At 34.2% G+C, this 22,577-nt stretch overlaps 1 protein-coding gene across 2 annotated transcripts in view; it reads right to left on the bottom strand.

Annotated features, from left to right (window-relative positions):
- LOC105490492 (5-hydroxytryptamine receptor 2C) overlaps positions 1-22,577 on the bottom strand; it is a 295,545-nt gene that overhangs the window by 53,513 nt on the left and 219,455 nt on the right. The window contains exon 5 of one of the 2 annotated variants that reach the window (XM_011756208.2): positions 6,269-6,374. In XM_011756208.2, coding sequence (XP_011754510.1) covers positions 6,269-6,374 — 106 coding nt within the window. Of the gene's footprint in view, positions 1-6,173; positions 6,375-22,577 lie in introns of both variants that reach the window. The other variant, XM_011756207.2, reaches the window with a different exon arrangement.

Consider the following 22,577-nt stretch of genomic DNA (forward strand, 5'->3'; position numbering starts at 1 on the left):
AAGACAGGCAGCCCGGTGTCAGGCCGGAAACCAGGCCTGGGCCTGCCTGGCCTAAACCTAGTAATTAAAAATCAACTCATGACTAAGAAACCAATGTTACCCATAGATTCCAGACATTATATATTGTGTTGAAGAACACTGTGAAACTCCCTGCTCTGTTATATTTCATTCTGACTACCAGTGCATGAAACCCCTGTCACGTTTCCCCTAGATTGCTCAATCAATCATGACCCTTTCATGTGAAATCTTTAGTGTTATAAGCCCTTAAAAGGGACAGAAATTGTGCACTCAGAGAGCTCGGATTTTAGGACGTTAGCTTGCCGATGCTCCCAGCTGAATAAAGCCCTTCCTTCTACAAGTTGGTGTGTGAGAGGTTTTGTCTGCAGCCCATCCCGCTACACCACCACCTAAATTAGTATACAGATTAGAGAAAGCATTTTTAAAATTCAGTTGTTCATTTTTTCTTAAATTATAAATTTAAGGAGATCCCTATCAAACTATCCAGGCTTTTAGAGTAGAACAAGGCAAGCTAATGTTAACATTAATATGGAAAATTAAACTTTCAATAATGTCTATACAACCTATAAAAAATGCCTAATGAATAGGGACTAACCATGTCAGATAATAATATTTATGTAATAGCATCTATAATTAAAAGTTGAAATTGGCATTTGATTAGATAGAGTAGTGGAATAGAATGTAAACTTCAGAAACAGGTCCAGGCATATAAGAATATCTAATATATTATAAAGATGGCATCTCAAATCACAGGACAGATGGACTTTTTAAATAAATGGCATGAGACAATGGAAGAATTAGTTTTAAGAGACTAAAATTGAATGTGTATATCACAACATACAATAATAAACTCCAAATGTATCAGACCTCTAAATGTAAAAAATGAGAAAAATATGTGTGATTTATTGTCTAACCTGAGTTGGGGGAAAGGATTTGTTGCTATTACTCTCAACATAAAAAGGAAATCTGATTGACAAGATGAACTACATGAAAATAAAATAATTTTGTATGGCAAAATACCATAACTATATCACATAGCAAACAGAAGATGTTTTCATTTATAACATGTAAAATGGCTAGTGTCTATAATTTATAAAGAGCTATTAAAATTAAGAAATAAAAATGTAAAAAAATCAGAAAAAATGAGCAAAATGACACTTAAAACTGATTTAGCAATGGCACTTAAGTGGTTTTCATACGTTTAATCATATGAACTTCAGTCAAATAAAATAGATGCAAATTAAAACTACACTGAGGTAACATTTCTCACTTACGGGATTTTGCAAAATTTAAAAAGTTTGAAAATAAACTTCATTAGCAAGGCTTTGGGGAAACAGAGGCTTTCTTGCATTGCTGGTGGGAATGCAAAATGGTTCAACCCCTTACTACATATACCCCTTGATCAATCAACTCCTGATATAAGAATTTATTTAGAATATAAATTCTGAATACATTTGAGCAAGAATTTATTTAAAAGAGAAACTTCCAACAATATGAAACACACACTTGAATGCGCACACACACTCACCCACACACACAGGACAGACACACATGCACGCACACACACACAGGACAGACACACACACACACACAAAATTATTCCTAGTAGAATTATTGTTAACTTCCAAATATTGGAAACAACTTACTTGATTATACACAGAAGATTGGTTAAATAAAGTATATCTACAAAATCTATTACTAGTGAGTGTAAAAAAATAATAGAATGAATTTAGCTTTTAATTGGAGTATTTAGGCCATTTACATGATAAAGTTGGGTGTATAGCTATCATCTTACGAATTGATAGAGTGATTCCCAGGACATATTACCAAGTAAAAGAACAAAACAAAACGAAGTATTAATTTGTATGTAGCATTTTATATTTTAATTTAAGAATGGAAAAATAACAATATGTGTATTTGTGTATAATCAATTTTTGCAAAAATAAACTCAAGAAGTATGCCCTAGAAACTAATGAACAGGTTAACCAAGGAATAGAAGAGGAGCTGACTCTTCTCTGAGTATATTATTTGCCTAGTTTTGACTGTTGGAGAATCATATTAAGGTTTTACATATTAAAAAATAGAGTCAACAAGGTTGGGGGATGCATGCAAAAACAAAACAAAATCCCCAAATGTGAACAATTGGTATCACAACCACGGAGAAAAAAAATTCAAACTAATCCCAGCATTTTGAAGACAATGCTTTGACTATATGCTCTTGGTGGAAATCATTCTAAAGATAAAACTGCAATGAAAATTTAAACATAGCATTTCATTTATTGGTAGTGGTATGTGTATAGAAATTCTGAAAGTAATTTGTTGTATTATAGGATATAGAAAATATGAATAATAAATATATCAGTGGTTTGGGGACAAACTTACTGTGAGAAAAATGAGGAAAAATAAGGAATTGGAAAGCAGCAGAACAATCCTGTGTTCATGGATTGGGATTAAAGGTATTGATATATAGGAGCAATGATATTAGCAATGACCTTACTGAGCTTCTACATCTTGCTTTATAAAACAATTGCCCACTAAAAGAGTTTCTTTTAAGAAATGACTAATTTTGGAACTGGAGCATGGGAAGTAAAAGGTGAGTCTGGCAAATGCTCAAAAGCTGATGGGGTATATGAAAAGGAGTTCTTATTAGAAAAATATGAGACAATTTGAGCATCAAAATAATTAAGGGCAATCATGAATCATATATATTACACTGAATACAAAAGAATCCAGGAGTCCCCACCAACATGAACTAATAAATAACAAAGACTTGGAGGGAAAGCCCTTCCTTACAGTATAATACCAACAAATAAAGGCAGAAAGAATAATAAAGTGAGAAAAATTATTATTGTATCACCTTAGTAATAAATAGCTTAGGGAAGAATCATCAATGGATTTGAAATCCATTAGGCCAAAGTTTATTGGGAAACAATTTCTTAATTTCCAAATATATGAAGGTTTTTCTACTATTTTCAAGTCATTTCTATTTCTTTTGAATTTCAGCCAAAGAATAAACAATTTATTCCAACCCTTTGAAATATATTGAGGAATTACTTTATGGTCAGTTTTGATAAATATTTCTTGTGCAATGATTGGAATATGTATTCTTCACTTGTCAGTGAGTTCAGGTTTGTTAATTGTTTTCATACAATCGCTGAGAAGGATGTGCTAAGATCTTATGCCATGACTGCAGACTTGTCTATCTGTCCCTGAAGTTCTGTGCTCTTTTACTTTATAATGTATATACTATGTATATTACATATGTATCTACATATAATTACATACAAATTTATTACATTGTCTTCCAGGTGTATTAAATCTTTCATCATTAAGTAATCTTCTGTTACTGGAGTATTTGGTTTTTGCCAAAAAGTCTATTTTGACCAATATTAATATAACTATACAGTCTTTCTCTTGGATAGTGTTTAAATGGAGGAATTTTTTTGTTTTCATCCTTTTACTTTCTTTAGGCTTTACATATGCCTTTTGTAACATATAATTGTCTTATTTTTCTGAAAGCCTATATGACAGTCTTGGAATCCTTAGTGATTAATGTAATTAAGGATATGTTTGGTTTTAATTCTGTCATTTAGTATACATTTGATTGTTTTCTATCTTTTATTGGCTCCTTTTGCATTTATTTTATTATTTCATTTTATCTTTTATTTGCAGGGACAGAGTCTTGCTCTCCCACCAAGGCTGAAGTGTCGTGGCATGATCGTAGCTCACTGCAGCCTCAAGATGCCTGAGTTCAAGTGATCTTCCTGCCTCAACCTTCTGAGTAGCTAGGGCTACAGGCACATGCCACTACACCCAGCTAATTTTTATTATTTTATAAAAATCTTCTGTAAATTTGGAAATTCGCCATCTCTAATCTGCTACAGAGTTCTTAGGTTTTCATTTTTTAATTAATTTGTTTTGTGTGTGTGACAGAGTCTCACTCTGTTGCCCAGGCTGGAGTGCAGCGGCATGACCTCAGCTCACTGCAGACTTGACCTCTGGGAGTCAAGTGATCGTCCCGCCACAGCCTTCCAAGTAGCTGGGATTACAGGCGTGTGCTACCATAGCTGGCTAATTTTTGTATTTTTAGTAGAGATGGGGTTTCCTCATGTTGTCCAGGCTGGTCTTGAACCCCTGGCCTCAAGTGATTCGCCTGCATCGGCCTCCCAAAGTGCTGGGATTAAGGGTGTGAGACACTGTACCTGGCCCTTAGTTTTTCATACTATGCTTAAGCTCCATATTTTCTAGGTGTTTCTCAAATCTTAATGTCATTCTTTATAGTTTGCACTTTCTTGCTGAAGTGTTTAAGATCAGCATGTAATTTCCATGTGCACATTCTAAATAATTATTTAAAGTCTATGTCTGATAATTCAACTATCTGAAATGTTCATAAGTTTATTTCTATTATCTTTTATTGTCCCATACCTGATTCATGTTGTATTGTCTCTTCATATATCTGCATATCATTGTATTTCAGTGACAGCATTTGAAAATTATTGAAAGAAATAAGTTGAAACCTAGGATGATGGTTTTTTTTGTTTGTTTATGCCCCAAAATTGGAAACCTGAATAATATGAAATCATCTTAATCCAATTTTAAGGCCCAAGATTTCTCTCATTTACATAGATGACGAAGACTGAATTCCGTGTCTATGGTGATTTAATCCTGGTCGATCCTTATTCCTAGTGTCTGGTTCTTTGTGATCCCAGAATTAAATTCAGGTTGACTGGCCCTTGCCAGACTCTGTATTCGTACTTTAGTCTCCTTTGCTTGTGAGTCAGAAATGATCGTCTCCACCTGTCAGACATATCGTCAGGTTTATCATGCATCATTGGCAAAAGTGAATTAGAAGTCATAATCATTTTTCTTGGGTTTTTGTCTTTTTCTGGATCTTAGCCAATAACAATTTCTACTTCATTAGCTTCTCAGGGCTTTTAGTATTTTATCCATGTGTTTATTTGCCTTTAGCACAAGAGTCATTGCAAATTACTCAGTCTTTCATTACTAGAAGCTGATGCAACAATATTCTATTTTGTCTGTGTATTTCCTTTGTAAGCACCATAAAAGCTGGTATCTTTTTAGATGAACTCTTTGGGATGGCCGGGGCAAAATCTGTGAACCCTTGAATTTGTAAGTCAATTTGTTATGTAAATTCCTTTTTTTTTCTTTTGGGACAAGCTTCACGACTTTTTATTCAAAGGTGTCTGTGCTATACACAGGCGGAACAATCTACAATAGAGCAATCTTAAAACTTAAATGTATTTGATCAATAAACCCAGAGTCAAAATATTTAGATCATATTAGTGAAGATTAAATAGAAGTATTGATCTTGTTGCACACTTTACCTGAATCTTTTACAAAAACATAAATTTGAAGAAAAATTATTTAATGGGACATAAGTTAAACTCCAACTGGAAGAGGAAAAAAACAGGAATGTAAAACCCCTAAATTCCAATTGTTTAAATTTCTTGGCTTTAATATTAGCACTGTTAAGGCATTTATGAATACCTGAAATATAAGCCATAAATGATCATTTCTTTCCCTTTAAACTGCTACAAATCTTTAAAGAAACAAGTATCTTTTTTTTCTTTTTGTATACCCAGAATTCAAGAAGACAATTAAAACTGAGAGAAAATAGTACATTTTAGGTGTCATAGCAATGGAAATTTAGAAATATTTACGTCATGAAGATTTAGATTGTATTATTAATTTTTCTACTGAAAAGGATAGGAATTCAGAATAAAAATACTAAGGTTAATATTCTGGGATACATGTAACTTTTCAAGATAAGATTGAAAGTTATATTTTTAAAATTTAGACTTTAATTTAATTAGACTTTATGTCTTTCTCATTTTCAAAGCATTTCAAATATTTCAAATATTTTGTATCTGTGTTGCAGAATTCATTGGCATCCTACGCATAAAATAATTTAGCAGCATAAATGGAAACTTTATATTTACATATCATACACATTACATTCCTTTCATTATTGTTAACCTAAATATCAGATAAATAGGTTAAGAATAATTACTAAATAAAAGAACCCGATCAAACGCAAATGTTACCAGTCGACGTCTGTACGTTGTTCACAGTACATAATCCGAAAGTATTGAGCATAGCCGCTGCAATTCTTACGGCCAAAAAGTTTTATTTACCTATAGAAATTGCCCAAACAATAGCAATCTTCATGATGGCCTTAGTCCGCGAATTGAAACGGCTATGCTCAATAGGATTACGTATTGCTACATACCGATCCAGCGATATAGCGCAGAGGTGCATGATGGACGCTGTTGAAAATAAAACATCTAAAGAAATCCAGACGGGGCACAAATATCTAGGTAGTGGCCAGACATAATCTGAAAAAGAGCAGAGAGAAGACAAGAACATGTCATCCAAATTGTACTGACTATAGTCTTAAATTTTAGTCTGCTTATATTTTCCACTCATATCTAAACCTTTTAAAGAAAGTGAAATTTAGGAAGCATTATTTTCCGTAGTGATGATGATCATCATCATGATAATGATACTGTCAGTGTGACATACATTTTAATGAGGTAAAATTTAAACAACATAAAATTAATCTCTTTATAGTGTACAATCCAATGGCGTCTAGTACATTCACAATATTGTGCAACTAGCACCTGTCTCTACTTCAGAAACATTTCATCACTCTGAAAGGAAACCGCATGCCGTTAAACAGTTACTCCCCACTCTCCAGTCAACCAGCCCTTGGTAATCTCTAATTTGCTTTCTTTCTTTATGGATTTAACTAATTTGGATATTTAATATAAATAGAATCATACAATTTGTGACTTTTTGTATCTGGCTTTTTTCACCTAGCTAATGTTTTTGAGGTTTACCTATTTCGTAGCATGTATCAATACTTAATTCTTCTTTGTGGCTGTTGCTGTTATCAATTGAGGTTTTTGTTTTTTGTTTTTTTTTGGAAACTGTTGCAAATAGAATTGCTTTGTTAAATTCTTTCATGGATTGTTAATCACTGTGTATAGAGCTACAAATGTCCTGCAACTTTGCTGAATTCATTTATTAGATCTATGTTTTGTGTTGACTCTTCGGGATTTTCCATATATAAGATAATGTCTTCTGCAAATAGAAATAATTTTATTTATTCTTTTCCAATTTTCCTCTCCCTTTTATTTCCTTTCTTTGCCGAATTTCTCTACATAGAATTTTCAGTACCATGATAAATAGAAGTAATGAAGGTGGGCATTCTGCCTTTTTTCCCTGATCTTAGAGGAAAATCAGTCTTTCACTATTGACTGGGTTTTGTTTTCATTTTTGTTTTTTATAAATGCTTGTCAAGGAAATTTTCTTTTATTCCTAGTTTGTTGAAAATTTTTTTATCATAAAAAAGTGATGGAGTTTTGCAAATGCTTTTTCTACATCAATTGACATAATCATGAGGTTTGCATACCTTCATTCTATTAATGTGATACATTACATTGATTAGTTTCTGTATGTTGAATCCCTGTGATAAATACCATTTAGTAATGGGTATATAATATGGTGCTGAATTTAGTTTGCTAGTATTTTATTGAAGACTTTTGCATTTATGTTAATAAACAATACTAATCTACAGTTTTCTTGTAACATCTTTAGTTGGCTTTGATATTAAGATAGTGCCAGTCTAATAGAATGTATTACAAAATGTTTCTTCATCTTCTACTTTTTAGAAGACTTTGAGAAGAATTGGTGTTAATTTTTGAAATGTTTGGTGAAATTCGAAAGGAAAATTTCTTGTCTTGAACTTTCATTGTCGAGAGGTATTTGATTACTGATTCAATGCTGTTACTTTTTATATGACTCTTCAGATTCTCTATTTCCTCTTGAGTCACTTTTGGTAGCCTGTGTGTTTTTAGAAATTTTTACATTTCATGCAGGTTATTTAATTTACTGGTGTATAATTGTTCATTGTATTGTTTTATAATCCTTTTAATTTTTTTTTTTTTGAGATAGGATCTTGCTCTGTTGTCCAGGCTAGTTTGCAGTGGTGCAATAATGGCTCACTGCAGGCTCAAGCAATCCTCCTAACTAAGCCTCCTGAGTAGCTGGGGCAACAAGCATGTGGCACCATGCCTGTCTAATTTTTAATTTTTTTTTTTGTAGAGATGAGTTTTCACTATGTTGCCTAGGCTGGTCTTGAACTCATGGGCTCAAGTAATCCTCCCACCTTGACCTCCCAAAGTGCTAGGATTACAGGCATGAGCAACCACACCAGGAGGATTGGTCAGCCACTCCTTTGAATTTCTGTAAGGTTAGTAGTAACGCCCCCACTTTCATTTCTGATTTTAGTAATGTGTGTCTTCTCTTTTTTCCTTAGTCTATCTCAAGATTTGTCAACTTTTTTGATCTTTTCATAAAAAGAAAAACAACTTTTGGTTTTATTAATTGTCTTTATGTTTTTCCTATTCTCTGTTTTTTAAATTTCCACTTTAATCTTCATCATTTCAGTTATTTTGTGAGTTTGGGTTAAACTTGCTCTTCTTTTCTAGTTTCTTATGTTATAAAGTTAGGTCATTAATTGAGTTCATTTTATTTTTAAATGTAGCCATTTACAGGTATAAATTTCCCTCTGAGCACAGTTTTTGAGGCATCCCATAATTTTTTGGTATATTAAGTTTTCATTCTGCCATTCTCCAAATATTGTTGAATTTCATTTGTATTTTCTTCTTTCACTTATTGGTTGTTTAATATTGTTTAATTTTTGCATATTTGTAAATTTTTTGGTTTTCTTTCTGTTGCTGATTTCTACTTCGAATAATAATATTTTAAATGTATTAGGATACTTTGAATAATAATAATATTTTAAATGTATTGACATTTGTTTTGTGGTAAAACTTATGGTCTATGCCAGAGAATGTTCCATGTGCACAGGAGAAAAAATGTATTTATTGTTGTTATTAGATGGAATGTTCTATATTTGTCTGTTAGAATTTGTTGTTTTATAGTGTTGTTCAAGTCCTCTATTTTTCTCATTGATTTCCTGTCTTGTTGTTCTGTCCATTATTGAAAATGGAGTATTAATATCTGTAGGGAGACCCCCTAAAACTATTGCTATGGAATAAAAGATGAAATGCTCCTGATTATTGTAAATACCAAATTGCATGCAGGATTGTGTAAAGATAATGCCAGGTTGGACTGCCAGAATGAGCCAACAGCGCATGATGTGCTTACCCCTGCAGAGAGCCTATGAATGGACCTGCAGTCAGGGAGGTTTCACATCACCAAGATTCCTATCCCAGAAAAGCAGATGTTCATAGCTCTGGGAATGGAATGCGACCCTTGTGGAGAGCCTATAAACGGACGCATGAGGAGTGCCTGTCCATATGGATATGATAGGGCTATAAATGCCCTAATCTTGCCATGGCTCTTCTAGGCCTCTTTAGGGTTAAGTCATACTCCCTTCTGAGAATTTCTGGTCTAACCGGTTGTCTAGCTTCATGTCTTGTTTCTATGAATTGTTTGTAACCAGCTTTTCCTGCAGCTGTTACTGCTGATTAATATCTTGCTAATCATAGGTTATGGAAAGACTGTGTTTCTGTTTTAAGGCTCTGTTACTTTACTGATTACTAATGCACACACTGTAATGTAAATTCTTATCTCTGTATACTGTACTTCTGCATACAGATGTTATGTTAAAGAATTACTTCTTCCCCATGTGACCATCTCACCTCATAATCAAATGAGCCTAAATCCCTCACTAACCTACCCCCACCCTCACTAAACTTAATAACAAAGGCAGGCATATCCAGTGCATTGGCAGCACCATGGGACCAGAAGGCAGTGAGCCCCCGGGACCCAGCTTTCACTATCTTGTGTGTGTCTATTATTTCTTGACCTGCCAATCTGCCTGGGAACAAAGAAAGAGCCCTGTTGCATTGCAGGCTGCTGGCCAGATCCCTCAATATCTGACACCCAATGTGGGGTTTATAGATTTATCTTTTTCTCCCTTTAATTCTTTTATTTTTCACTTCTGTAATTGTTGGGCTCTGTTGTTAGGTGCATATATGTTTATAATTGTTATATGTTCTTGATGGCTTGAAACCAATAGATGGTGTTTTTCTTTGTCTTTCACAACAGCTTTCTTCTTAAATTCTATTTTGTCTGACAAGTTTAGCCACCTCAACTCTCTTTTGGTTACCGTTTGTATGGAATATCTTTTTCCATCCTTTCACTTTGAACATACATGTGTCCTTATGTCTAAAGTGAGTCTCTTATTGAAAGCATATAATTGGATCATGTATTTTTATCCATTTTGCTAGTGTCTGCCTTTTAACTGGAAAACTTAATTTCTTTACATTTAAAGTAATTACAGTAAAGAAAAGACACCTGCACCATTTTATCTATAACATATACTGTTATTGTTTCTGTCACTGCCTTCATTTGTGATTAAGTGATTTTTTTTGTGATTAACTGATTTTTTTGTAAGGATTCTCTTTTTGTCTCTTTCTCTTTGTATTATTTTAATTTTTCACTTTGGTTAACCTGGGGATTACAATTATAATCTTTCTTCCATAACAATCAAGTTTTAATTATAGATACTTAGTTTCAATAGTATACAAAGATTTTGCTTCTTTACATCTTCATCCTTTATTATGTTGTTATTGTCATAAATTACATTTTTTATATATTTTGTGCTCATTAATATAGATTTATAATTATTGTTTTATGTATTTGCCTTTTAAAGGAAATAGAAAGTCAAAACAGGTGTAACAAATCCATAGTACAATTCCACTGGACTTTATATTTGCTTTGTAGTTACTTTTATTGTTTTTTATTTCTTTATATGCCTTCAAGGTACTTTTTGGTATCCTTTCATTTCATCCTGAAGGACTCCCCTTAGCATTTTTTTTTTTAGGGTAGGTCCACTAGTAGTTAACTCCCTCTGATTTTTTGTTTTTGTTTTTGCTCTTTTACCAGGAGTATTTTAATTTCTCTATTTTTGAAGGATAGCTTTGCCAGATTTAGAGCATTTAGCTGACAGTTTTTCTTTCAGTACTTTAAATATGTCATCTCACTGCTTTCTGGCCTCCATGGTTTCTGAAGAGAAATTCACTGTTAAACTTGTTAAAGATACTTTGTATGTGATAAGATGTTTGTCTCTTGCAGCTTTTAAGATTCTCTCTTTGTCTTTCAAGAGTTTGCTCATACTGTGCCTTGGTTTGGATATTTTGGAGTAATTCTTGCTTAGCATTCATTGAGCTTCCTGGATTTATAGTCATGTCTTTATTCAAAGTTGGAAAGCTTGTAGTCATTATTTCTTTAAATATTTTTTTCTGATTCTTTTAATCTGTCGTCTCCTGGAAATCTCATTGTGCATATATTGGTACACTTGATAGTGTCTCAAAAGTCCCTTAGGCATTGTTCATTTCTCTTTATTATTTTCTCTTTATGCTCCTTGGACTGGATAATCACAACTGACCTGTCTTCATGTTCTCTGATTCTTTCTTCTGTCTGCTAAATTCTGCTGTTGATTCCCTCATGTGAATGTTTCATTTCAGTTATTGTAATTTTTAGCCACCATATTTCCATTTTTTTTTATAGTTTTATCCCTTTAATTATATTCTCTATTCCTTGAGACATTGTTCTTCTGGTTTGCTTTAATTCTTACTCCATGGTTTCCTTCAGTTCTTTGAGCACATTTGAGACAGTTGATGTAAAGTCTTTGTCTATTAAGTCCAATGCTTGGACTTCCTAATGATCAGTTTCTATTCTATTTTGTTTTCTGAAAATAGGTCATACTTTCTAGTTTATTTGCATACTTTTTAATCTTGGTAAAACTTGGACATCTTAATATTACAATGTGGCAGATCTGTAAATCAGATTTTCTTCTCTTCCTGAAGTTGTTGCTACTTGTGGACTGATTTTGTTTGCCTGTTTAGTGATTTTTCAAAACTATTTTTATAAAGTCTGTTTTCTTTTTTCTTGGTCTTCTGCGGCAGCTAAAATCAGCATCCTGTTAGTTTGGTGGTTCCTAGCACTTTTACAGGGGTTTGTTAAATACCGGTAGGCAAAGACAAAAAAGGAATAAATACTTTCTTTCTTTTTGCAGGTTGGCTCTGTTTGGGACCTTCCTTCAATGCTTAATGAGGTTGTTTATAACTTTGCCTTAGCCTCAACTTTATACTTCAGCAGAATCTCAGAGGCTTATGGACAGCCCAGCCACAAGTGGAAGAATAGTGTCTTTCCAGGCTTTTTCTAAGCATTCTGACATCCTTAGGCATGTCATGTGTAGCTTTTTCCATTCTCTGTTATATTTGAGTGCCTTAAAAATAAAGTTTTCTTTCTCAACGTATCTCCATTCCCAACCTCTTTCTTCCCAGGCCATTCAACCTGTTTCTTGTTTGTGTGGTCTAGTGTTACTCGTCCTAGTCTGTTGCAAACAATGCTTGTGTCTTTTAATAGTTTCGGCAAACTCCAACCAAAACATCATCTGAGCCCTGGAAATGCTCTTAGTCAGGCAAAACAAAGGCACGTTATTGTCCCAGTCCTTCAGGGGGCCATCAGGGAAGTCTAAAAAGACAAGCACATTTCTTTGAGGAAAAAATCTGTATTTCTTTGGCACTAGCAACTTGTATCAAGAGTGCAGGCTTTCATACTCAAATTAGCTGCATATCTGGAAATGGGATATGGTGGCAGGTGGCTTAAAATGCTACAGTGCTCCCTTACTGCAAAGCAGTGGGTTTCTTCTTCATTTAGCATTACCTTGTTTTAAATTTTTGATTTGATGTTTGAGTTTCATAATAGTTGATTCTGACAATTATTTCCAGGTCATTTTGTTGCTCTTTTGGAGAGACAGAACACTAAAGTTCCTCCTCATATAAATTACTTTAATGTTACCTATTTATTCCTTAATTTTCCCTATGTTAGCTATTTGTTTTCTATGTGCCAAACATTTTGTTAGATACTAGAGGTAAAGATTAATAAGTGGCAGAAACTCTTGTTATTTTTACTTTTAACAGTTACCAGATGAATTACTGTTGCCATTTTCATGATAGTCTTTGGTGTGGCATTAAGTTTGACTTTGAGGCTTTGAGCTGGTGTCAAAATTAGTAAAACATTCCAAGTAAAAAAAATTTTTTTTTTTTTTTTTTTGAGACAGGATCTCCTCTGTCACTCAGGCTGGAGTGCAGTGGCATGATCTCGGCTCACTACAAGCTCCGCCTCCTGGGTTCAAGCCATTCTCCTGCCTCAGCCTCCTGAGTAGCTGGGACTACAGGCGCCCACCACCACGCCTGGCTGATTTTTTGTATTTTTAGAGACAGGGTTTCACCGTGTTAGCCTCAATCTCCTGACTTTGTGATCGGCCTGCCTTGGCCTCCCAAAGTGCTGGGACTACAGGCTTGAGCCACCGTGCCCGGCCCCAACTAAGTTGTTTTTAACATTGGTATTCTTACTTGAAAACTCGAGATCTATATTTTCAGTAGTACTAAAGTTTCCATATAGGAGCATCATTAAAAGTTTAAAGTGTTTGTAATTGGCATCTAGAATCTAGCAACTGAATCAGGCAAAAAATCAACTTTTAAGTCTGCTATTGGTGAATTGTTTTATGATGTGTCATATTCTAGTCCGTTGGAGTTGTTAGTGAGAATTATCTTAGATACTGGGCTCTTCTCCTATGCAACCTTAGTAGGCATGACTACCTTACAGGATAAACAAACAATTCAACAATTCATAATCTTGTTTTCTTGGGGAAGTAAGGAAAAGCAAGGTGAAATGTGGCTGTTGAAATATTCTGGAAGGTTAACCAGCATCTTTCCTTTGGACATTTTTGGTTTCTTCCAGAATGGGCTGAAGGATATGTCAAGATACAGACTGATGAACTGGTCCTTCATTCTTGATAATAATGAAGCAGTGATCAAACCCCTCTACTTTTAATGTGAACATTATTGCCCATTAATAAGAGATCTTGTATAACTCATTATTCTTTTATAATTCTCTTGTTTAGGTTGGTGACATTCTCAACCTTCACCAGTATGTAATGCGTTCTTAGATGTCTATTAAAGGCAGTAAAATTGCCATTTTTCGTTTTTCCATTATAAATGGTGCTGCTTCAATCTATATTAATTATTCATACATATTTGGATAGTAAAATTTTCTTAGATTAATCCTTAGAATTTATACTTATGATGCTTGGTATTTGCTGAGCTTCATGAGTCTGTCAACTTATGACTTTCACCAAATTTGAAAAAATTTCAGTCCTTATTTTTGCATAGTTTTTGGTCCCATTTTCCCTCTCATTCTCTGGGTCTCAAATCACATGCATGTTAGAGCATTTGATATTGTTTCACAGATTCCTGAGAGTCCATTATTTTCCTTCTCAATGTGTTTCTCTTTGATCTTAATTTCAGATTATTTCTATAGATCTATCTTCAAATGCACTATTTTTTTTCCTGTCATCTCCATCATACTGTTAAACTCATCCAGGATAATTTTATATTTCACATATTATTTTTTAGCCCACAAATTGCCATTCAATTATTTTTGTTGTTTTTATTTATCTTCTGAGGTTGCCCATTTTCAATAATTATGAGCATGGTATCGATATAAATATAATAGCAGCAATAAAATCTTTCTCTGTGAATTTTAACATCTGGGTATTCTCAGGATAGGTCTCTTAAAAGTCGTGTGTGTGTATATATGTATGTGTGTTAGTGCGTGTGTGAATGAGTTGTCTTTCCCTGTTTCTTCTTAAAATAAAATATTTTAGATTGTAAACTAAACATTGTGAATGCTATGTCGTTGAGATGCTGGATTTGGTTCTTTTGCTCCAAAGAGTATTTGTGTTTTTGTTTTTTTCCAGCAATCAGCTTGGCTGGACTCAAACTGCTATCTCTTTCATTTGGGCTACAGTTCAAATGTCAATTCAGTTCATTTATCATTTGTTAGGCTGCTGGCAGGATATCCCAGGCAAGCATGGTTTAAATGTCATCTAGAGATTTAGGCAGAGTTTATGGTTTCCCAGAGAAGAATTTGTGGTTCTCTCTATCTCTACCTTTTCCTAGGTGCTCCTTCACCTTCCAGTTTTGCAAATTCCTCAGGTTCCTTAGACCATAAAAACTGAAGACTTTTTTTTTTTTTTTGAGACAGAATCTGGCTCTGTCACCCAGGCTGGTATGCAGTGACACTATTTCAGCTCACTGCAATCTCCACCTCCCAGGCTCAAATAATCGTACTATCTCAGCCTCCTAAGTAGCTGGGACTGCGGGCACTGGACACCCTGCCTGGCTAATTTTTGTATTTTTTTAGAGATGGGATTTTGCCATGTTGCCAGGTGGGTCTCTTAACTTCTGACCTCAAGTGATCCACCTGTCTTGGCTTCCCAAAGTGCTGGGATTACAGGCATAAGCTCCCACAGCCAAACAAACAAACGAAGTTTTTTTTTATTGGAGTTTTAGACACCGCTCATGGTAGAAATTGCATCTTCCTCTTAAGTTGTAAGTCTTGACAGTTGGAAACTCAACTACTGTTGTTTCTTTCTTCCAAGTGTTGTGATTGCTAAAATCTACGTTTTGGATTCCTGTCCAATACCTTACGGTAGTTGTTCTTTGTGTTTTGTTCTAAGTTAGTAGCTTTTATCTGCCAAAAGGTTAGCAATAGAAGCGCTTATATTGCTATACTAGAAATCAAGCTACCAATTATTAGAATTCAACCAGTGCAATAAGGAAAGGAAATACATCACCAGAAGCTCTTCTAACCAAAAATTCATTATTGTTCATCATTTTCTTATAGCTCCCTCAGATTGTATCCACCATGGAAGTTGATTGTGTGGAGGGTTTGTGTATTGTCCTTGACATGTTTCACTTGCAGAAATTATGTTTCCAATTGTGCTTCAAATGCACAAGTATCTCCTGATTATCACTATGTGGAGAATTCTGTTGCCATAACGGTTAGAACATAAGCTCCATTGGTTCAGTAATTATTGTTTATTTTTCCATTATCCATAGTGCATAGAACAATGTGTGGAGTTATGTGAGCCAGCCATATTTGATACAATTAATATGTCAAAGGTTTGAAGGGAGTTGCATAGCAAAGAGGCTATAGCACACTTCCCATAGGGGAGGCCAATTCATAGTTGAGGGAAACGAAATCTTATTTTCAGGGGCAAAAAATTGTGTATAGCGCTTCATAAGACATTTTTATATGTTTGTTCATTCATTCAAATGTTACATGATTTTTAATAACTCCAACAATCACAGGTATCCCCACCAATAATAAAAAAGGCAAAGACTGAATATAAGACATTGATCTTTCAGTTCTTTTGTTCAAAGAAAATACAAAAGGACTTTATTTTAATGAAGTAATGTAGACAATCTTTGCCTCTGAGAAAAGAATAAAAGTTCAGTATTATGATAATTTAATTAAGATGTATGGGAATGTGGGGGCAACTGTGAAGTAATTCCAAAGCTAGAACTTGGAAATAAAAAATTATAATTAATCTCTTTAAGTTAGCATATATGAAAAGATTAATAGCCATGAAAGTTTAAAAATTCCTCAGTACATTTTATAAAACAATATAGTGTCAATAGCAAAACTTGACAAACACTAAAAAAGGAGACTAGAGAAAATAGCATGCATTATTATAGATTCAAAGTTCAAAATGAAATATTAACAAAGAAAACCCAATAAAGTATCAAAAGAACAACACATCAGAAAAAAACAAGAGTTCTTCCAGGAATGCAAAGGTGATTTATTATCATGAAATCTACCGATATATCCCTTATATTAGCATTTGTGAAGAAATTTTTGGTCTTTTAATAGATATTGAAGAGTAATTTGATTAAATACAGAAGTCATTCCTAATTAAAATTTTAATGATGGAGGCATAAAGGCAGTGCCCTTAATTTTGATAAAGATAACTTACTAAGGGCTGGGCGCGGTGGCTCAAGCCTGTAATCCCAGCACTTTGGGAGGCCGAGACGGGCGGATCACGAGGTCAGGAGATCGAGACCATCCTGGCTAACACAATGAAACCCCGTCTCCACTAAAAATACAAAAAAAAAATTAGCCGGGCGTGGTGGCGGCGCCTGTAGTCCCAGCTACTCGGGAGGCTGAGGCAGGAGAATGGCGGGAACCCAGGAGGTGGAGCTTGCAGTGAGCCGAGATCACGCCACTGCACTCCAGCCTGGGCGACAGAGCAAGACTCCGCCTCAAAAAAAAAAAAAAAAAAAAAGATAACTTACTAAGAACCTACAACAAATATTATAAACAGCAATACAATAAATGTATTTCAATTACATTAAATTTAGAAATTGGACAAGATGCCAGTTTACCCCATTACTCATTATCATTATGCTATTAATTTTCACTATGATAAGAGTATAAACTAACTTATATAACTTTGGAAAATAAAGTATAGAATGATCTCTTGTTTATTGGTGATTTGACTGTAGGACTAGCAAATTGGAGACTCTTCTAAAAACTATACTGGATTAACTGAGAGAATATAATAGTCTGACTGGATACAAGATAAATACAAAATAATCTAGAGGTTTAACTAGTCCAAGAACAAGTGCTAGAGATAGAAAAGGGAAAATAGTCTATTTGCAACAGTGACAGAACTCATTAAAAATCTTATTAAAACTTTTAACAAGATAGTTACGGGTCCTACATGAAAATACAACCACAAAACCTGCACATGTACCCTCTTAATTTAAAACTAGAAAGATTAAACAGCAACAACAAAATAACCACCAAATCTTATGGAAAAATGTAAATCTAAATCTAAAGAGATATTATGTCATACTATATTCTTTGGATGGCACAATGTAGATCCAAATGTATTTACTTGTGATACCAAATATGTAAGAAAAAATAACATCAACCATACACAGATTCTTTGAATAAATAAAGGGATTCTTTCACAACATACTTCATGAGGTCAGCATAACTTTGAAAATAAAACTTGAAAACTTATTACAGTAAACAAATAAAGGAGAAAATTATGTGAGTAAGTCAATGTATGCACAAATTTTTAAATATAATTCAACATAGTTCAAGTTAAATAAATTTCAGCAAACTAAGATTCTAACTTTCTTAAACTCCTAAAGAATATCTCTCAAATATTTAATAATTAAATGTTGGAAAAAAACAAGAATGTCTACCATCACAGCATCTATTCTGCATTGTACTAGAGTTACTTATTAATGTTTTATGAAAGTAAAAATGTTCAGGACTTAAAAGGAAAAATGAAAACACGATTGTGTACATAAAAAAATTTACAGATAAATGTTGAGTATTAATGAGTTTGGAAAGATTGTTGGATATAAAGTCATTATCTAAAAAAAATAAATCAATTTTGTTTTCATAAAACAACATACAATGGTAAAATGACATGTCCTACAAAGTTACCAATTCAAAGTCTTTCAAGTCTGGCAAAACTGAAGTAAGCACATTTCATCCTATCTCTCCTGTAGATTACAACTAAAACCTGTGCACATATACCCAAAACAAGTAACTGAGGTATGTGAAGAGTAAATAACAGCAGACTAATTGGACAAGAAAATAAAAATTTTAAAATGACCAATAAAATAATTACTTTCCTGTCCCTTCCCACTCCCCTTGCCTACTGGCTTAGATTTTAGTGCAGCCAAAATTCTTAGAACTGTGTAGTGGATGTGCAGAAAGAAACCTCCAAGAAAAATGTCATCTTCCCAGGGGACAAGGAGGACAGGCATATGACAGAAAGATTTCTTTGCTTCTCTTTTTCTATCCTGGCATAAACGGAGGCAAGCATCAATCATTAAGCTGCCCATCTATAGTGGCAACACCACTATACACCAGGAGCTCTGCAGGCAACTAAAATTTTGAGAGAAAAAATGTCCTACACTTTGACCAGATAAAAGAGGCCCTTGAAGTATGAAGAGTGTGGAGGTAATCCCCAATAATTATTTTCTCTTTCATTTCTCTCACCATTTTGCCCCGAGGCAGACCCCATTGCAAGAAGTACACAATAACATGAAGAGTCTAAAAACTTGACTTTCTCGTCACAGTACCAGAAAAAGGGGCCTCTGGGAACTGTAAAATGTGGGAAAAATCCAGGAGATGATGAGGCATGAGAAATAGATCACTCAAATCCTAGTCTCATATATGAGCTGCATATATGTAGACCTGACCCAAAGCAGTATAGCAAAACCTTGAGAATTGAATTATGGGGTAGACCACTTCCCAGGTCCTAAATAGGCTCCTGGATGACACACATGGCACAAATCCAAATAACATTCCAAATACTTTGAAAACCAAATTGACACATGAAACAAAGCTTACAGAAGGAAGGTTGGTACTTGAGATCTAAATCTAACCAGACTGATTGCTTTTTAAAAGGACAAAAGTCAATATTCTTAAGAGAATATTAAAAAGACCCAAAGTCAGGAGGGGTGTCAGCAAAGATTGTGTAGTAGGGAACTCTGGGGTCTGTCTATCCACAGAAACACTCCTTCCCCGCAACCAAGAAAAGGACAAAAACTGTCAGAATCAATTTTACTGGAACTCTGAGAAATAGTCAAAATTTTACAGCAATCAAGCAAACACTTAACTAGGAAAAATAAATAAATGAAATATTATAGGAGGAGGTCTTTGTGGCATTTTAACTTATGCTTACCCCACTCACTTCCTTGGTATGACGGCAGTCTTGAGATGGCAGCCCACATTCCCCATGTGGATACCTCATCCTAGAAGGAGCACGGTGAAATTTTTTCTCAAGAAATTGTACCTGTTTGTTTTAATGTGGCTGTGGTTTCCCCAAAGGACTGCTCCTCGGACTTCCGTTTGTTTCACTTAATTCAGAACTACATAGGGTAAAATGGCTACATGGAAGGTGGTCCAACAAAATACTAAAAGGCAAATGAGTAAACCATTGCCAGATGGGGCAAAAATACCCCATAATGTTTGGGAAAAACAATAGACACACTTAAAGACTGGTAGGAAAATCCAGAAAGTGATATATTTGGGATATAAGGACTTTTAAAATGTCCTCACATATTTTATGGCTATGTAGATGTTCGCGGCAGAATGCATGCTTGTAAAAGAACCAAAAAGATCGTAAGCTTCACCTGTGCCTGATATTTACATTCCATGAATGCAAGATGTGTAGGCTAACACAGAATTGCAAAAAAACATGACTAAGTGTAAGAAGTAACTCAACATAGAGCAAATCTAAAAAGACCTTGTTCTGTGGTCTGAATGTCCTTGTCTCCCCCAAAATTCATATACTGAAACCTAATCACCAGTGTGAAAGTGTTATGAGGTTGGGCTTTTGTGAGGTGATTAAGTCATGAGGGTGGAGTCCTCGTGAATGAGATTAGTGCTCTTATATAAAAATTCCAAGGCAGCTTCCTTGCCTTTTCTACTATATGAGGAAACAGGGAGAAGTCACCATCTATGTACCAGAAAATAAGCCCTTACCAGGCAGTGCATCTGCTGGTGAATTGATTTTGGACTTCCCAGCCCCTAGAACTGTGATAAATAATTTTCTGTTGTTTATAGGCTATCCAGTTTATGGTATTTTGTTATAGCAGCTTAAATAGACTAAGGTACCTGTAGATCTGTCTTTCTTCTTGTTTCTTGTCTTTCTTTCCTTTTTTTTTTTTTTTTTGACCCCAGGAGTTTAAGAAAATCTCTGTCACACCACTAGCTGTAAGCTCAATGAGCAGAGATTTCAGAGAACACACATAAAAAAGAATATAGTCATTTGCTAAAATTGTTTGGAAACATCACTAAACAAACCAACAACTACGCACACAGCAAGCAACAACAACAACAAAAAATTCTGGAGAGAGAGAGGGAGAGAATCTGATTTTAAGAGTGTTCATATCATAATACTCAAAAGGGCCATATTTAACAAAATATTATGAGGCATGCAGAAAACCAAGAAAGTATGCCCACTCACAGGAAGAAAATGAATTAATGGAAATCATCCAAGAGGAAGCAAAGACAAAACTTACTAGACAAAAACTTTAAATAAATTGTCCCAAATGTGCTAAAAGAACTAATGGATACCAGGAGAATTACTTGTCAATAAATAAAGAATATCAATAAAGGAATAAAAATTATAAAAATGAACAAAACGAAAATTTTGAAGTGGAAAAGTACAATAACACAAATTTTAAAACATTGTAGGCATTTCACAATTAATTTGAACAGGTAGAAGAAAGAGTCAGAACACTTGATAATAAGGCAAATAATGTTAGCCACATTGAGAAGCAGAAATAAAAAACATTGACGAAAATAAGCAGAGTCTCAGAGACCAGTGGGCCACCATCAAACATACCAACATAATGGGAGTTCCAGGAGAGAAGAGAGAAAAATGGCAAGACCAAATATTTGAAGAAATAATGGTTGAAAACTTCCCAAATTTGAGAAAAGACCTGAATCTACATATTTAAGTTCTACAAACTCCAAGTCGTATATTCTAAAAGATATCCACACCAACAAAACCAAACCAAACTATGAAAAGACAAAGAAGAAATATAGAAGACAGCAAGAAAACAGTGATTCATCATATACAAGGGATCTTTAATAATATTAATAGCCAATATCTTATCAGAAACCATGGAGGCCAGAGAGCAGTAGAATGACATATTTGAAGTACTGAAAATAAAAGTCAACCAAGAATTCTATATCCACTAAAATTATCTTCAAAAATGAAGGAAAAATCAACACATTACCAGTTAAACAAAATCTGAGGGAGTCGACTGCTAGTAGAACTGTCCTACAAGAAATGCAAAGGGAGTCCTAAACACTGAAATGAAAGGCCACTTATCTATAACTTAAAGTTGTATGAAGAAATACAGAACACAGGTAATTTTAACTACATAGTAAATATAAAACCCAGTATTGCTGTAGGTTTTGTTTCTAATGCCTCATTTTATATATGACTTAAAATGTGAATGCATGAAACAATAACTATAAATCTGTGTCAAAGGAACACAATATATAAAGATTTATTTTGTGGCAATAGCAATATAAAATATAGGGCCAGATGTATGGAGAAGTAGATTTTTGCATGTTATTGATGCTAAATTGGCATGAATTCAAACTAGACTGTTGGAAATTTAAGCTGTTAATTGTAATCCCCAAGGTAACCACTGAGAAAATAACTTAAAATTATACCTAAAAGGTAATGCAAAAGGAACCAAAGTGATACACACACAAAAATCAATTAAACACAAAGAAAGCAATATTTAAGGAATTGAACAACAAAAAATATATATGAAACATAGAATAAAAATAGTCAAATGTCAGAAGGAAACTAAACCTTATCAATGTTTAATTTAAATGTAAACAGTTTAAACTATCCATTTAAAAGGCAGAGATCATCAGTGTGGATTTTTTAAAAACTTTATCTCCCAGCACTTTGGGAGGCTAAGGCCAGCGGATTGCTTGAGTCCAAGAGTTTAAGACCAGCATGGACAACGTGGAGAAATCCCGTCTCTACTAAAAATAGAAAAATTAGCCAGGTTGGTGGTGTGTGCCTGTAGTCCCAGCTACTTGGGAGGCTGACATGGGAGGATCACTTGAGTCCAGGACACTGAGGTCGC

The sequence above is a fragment of the Macaca nemestrina genome, chromosome X (assembly GCF_043159975.1).
Source record: "Macaca nemestrina isolate mMacNem1 chromosome X, mMacNem.hap1, whole genome shotgun sequence".
Classification (NCBI taxonomy): domain Eukaryota; kingdom Metazoa; phylum Chordata; class Mammalia; order Primates; family Cercopithecidae; genus Macaca; species Macaca nemestrina.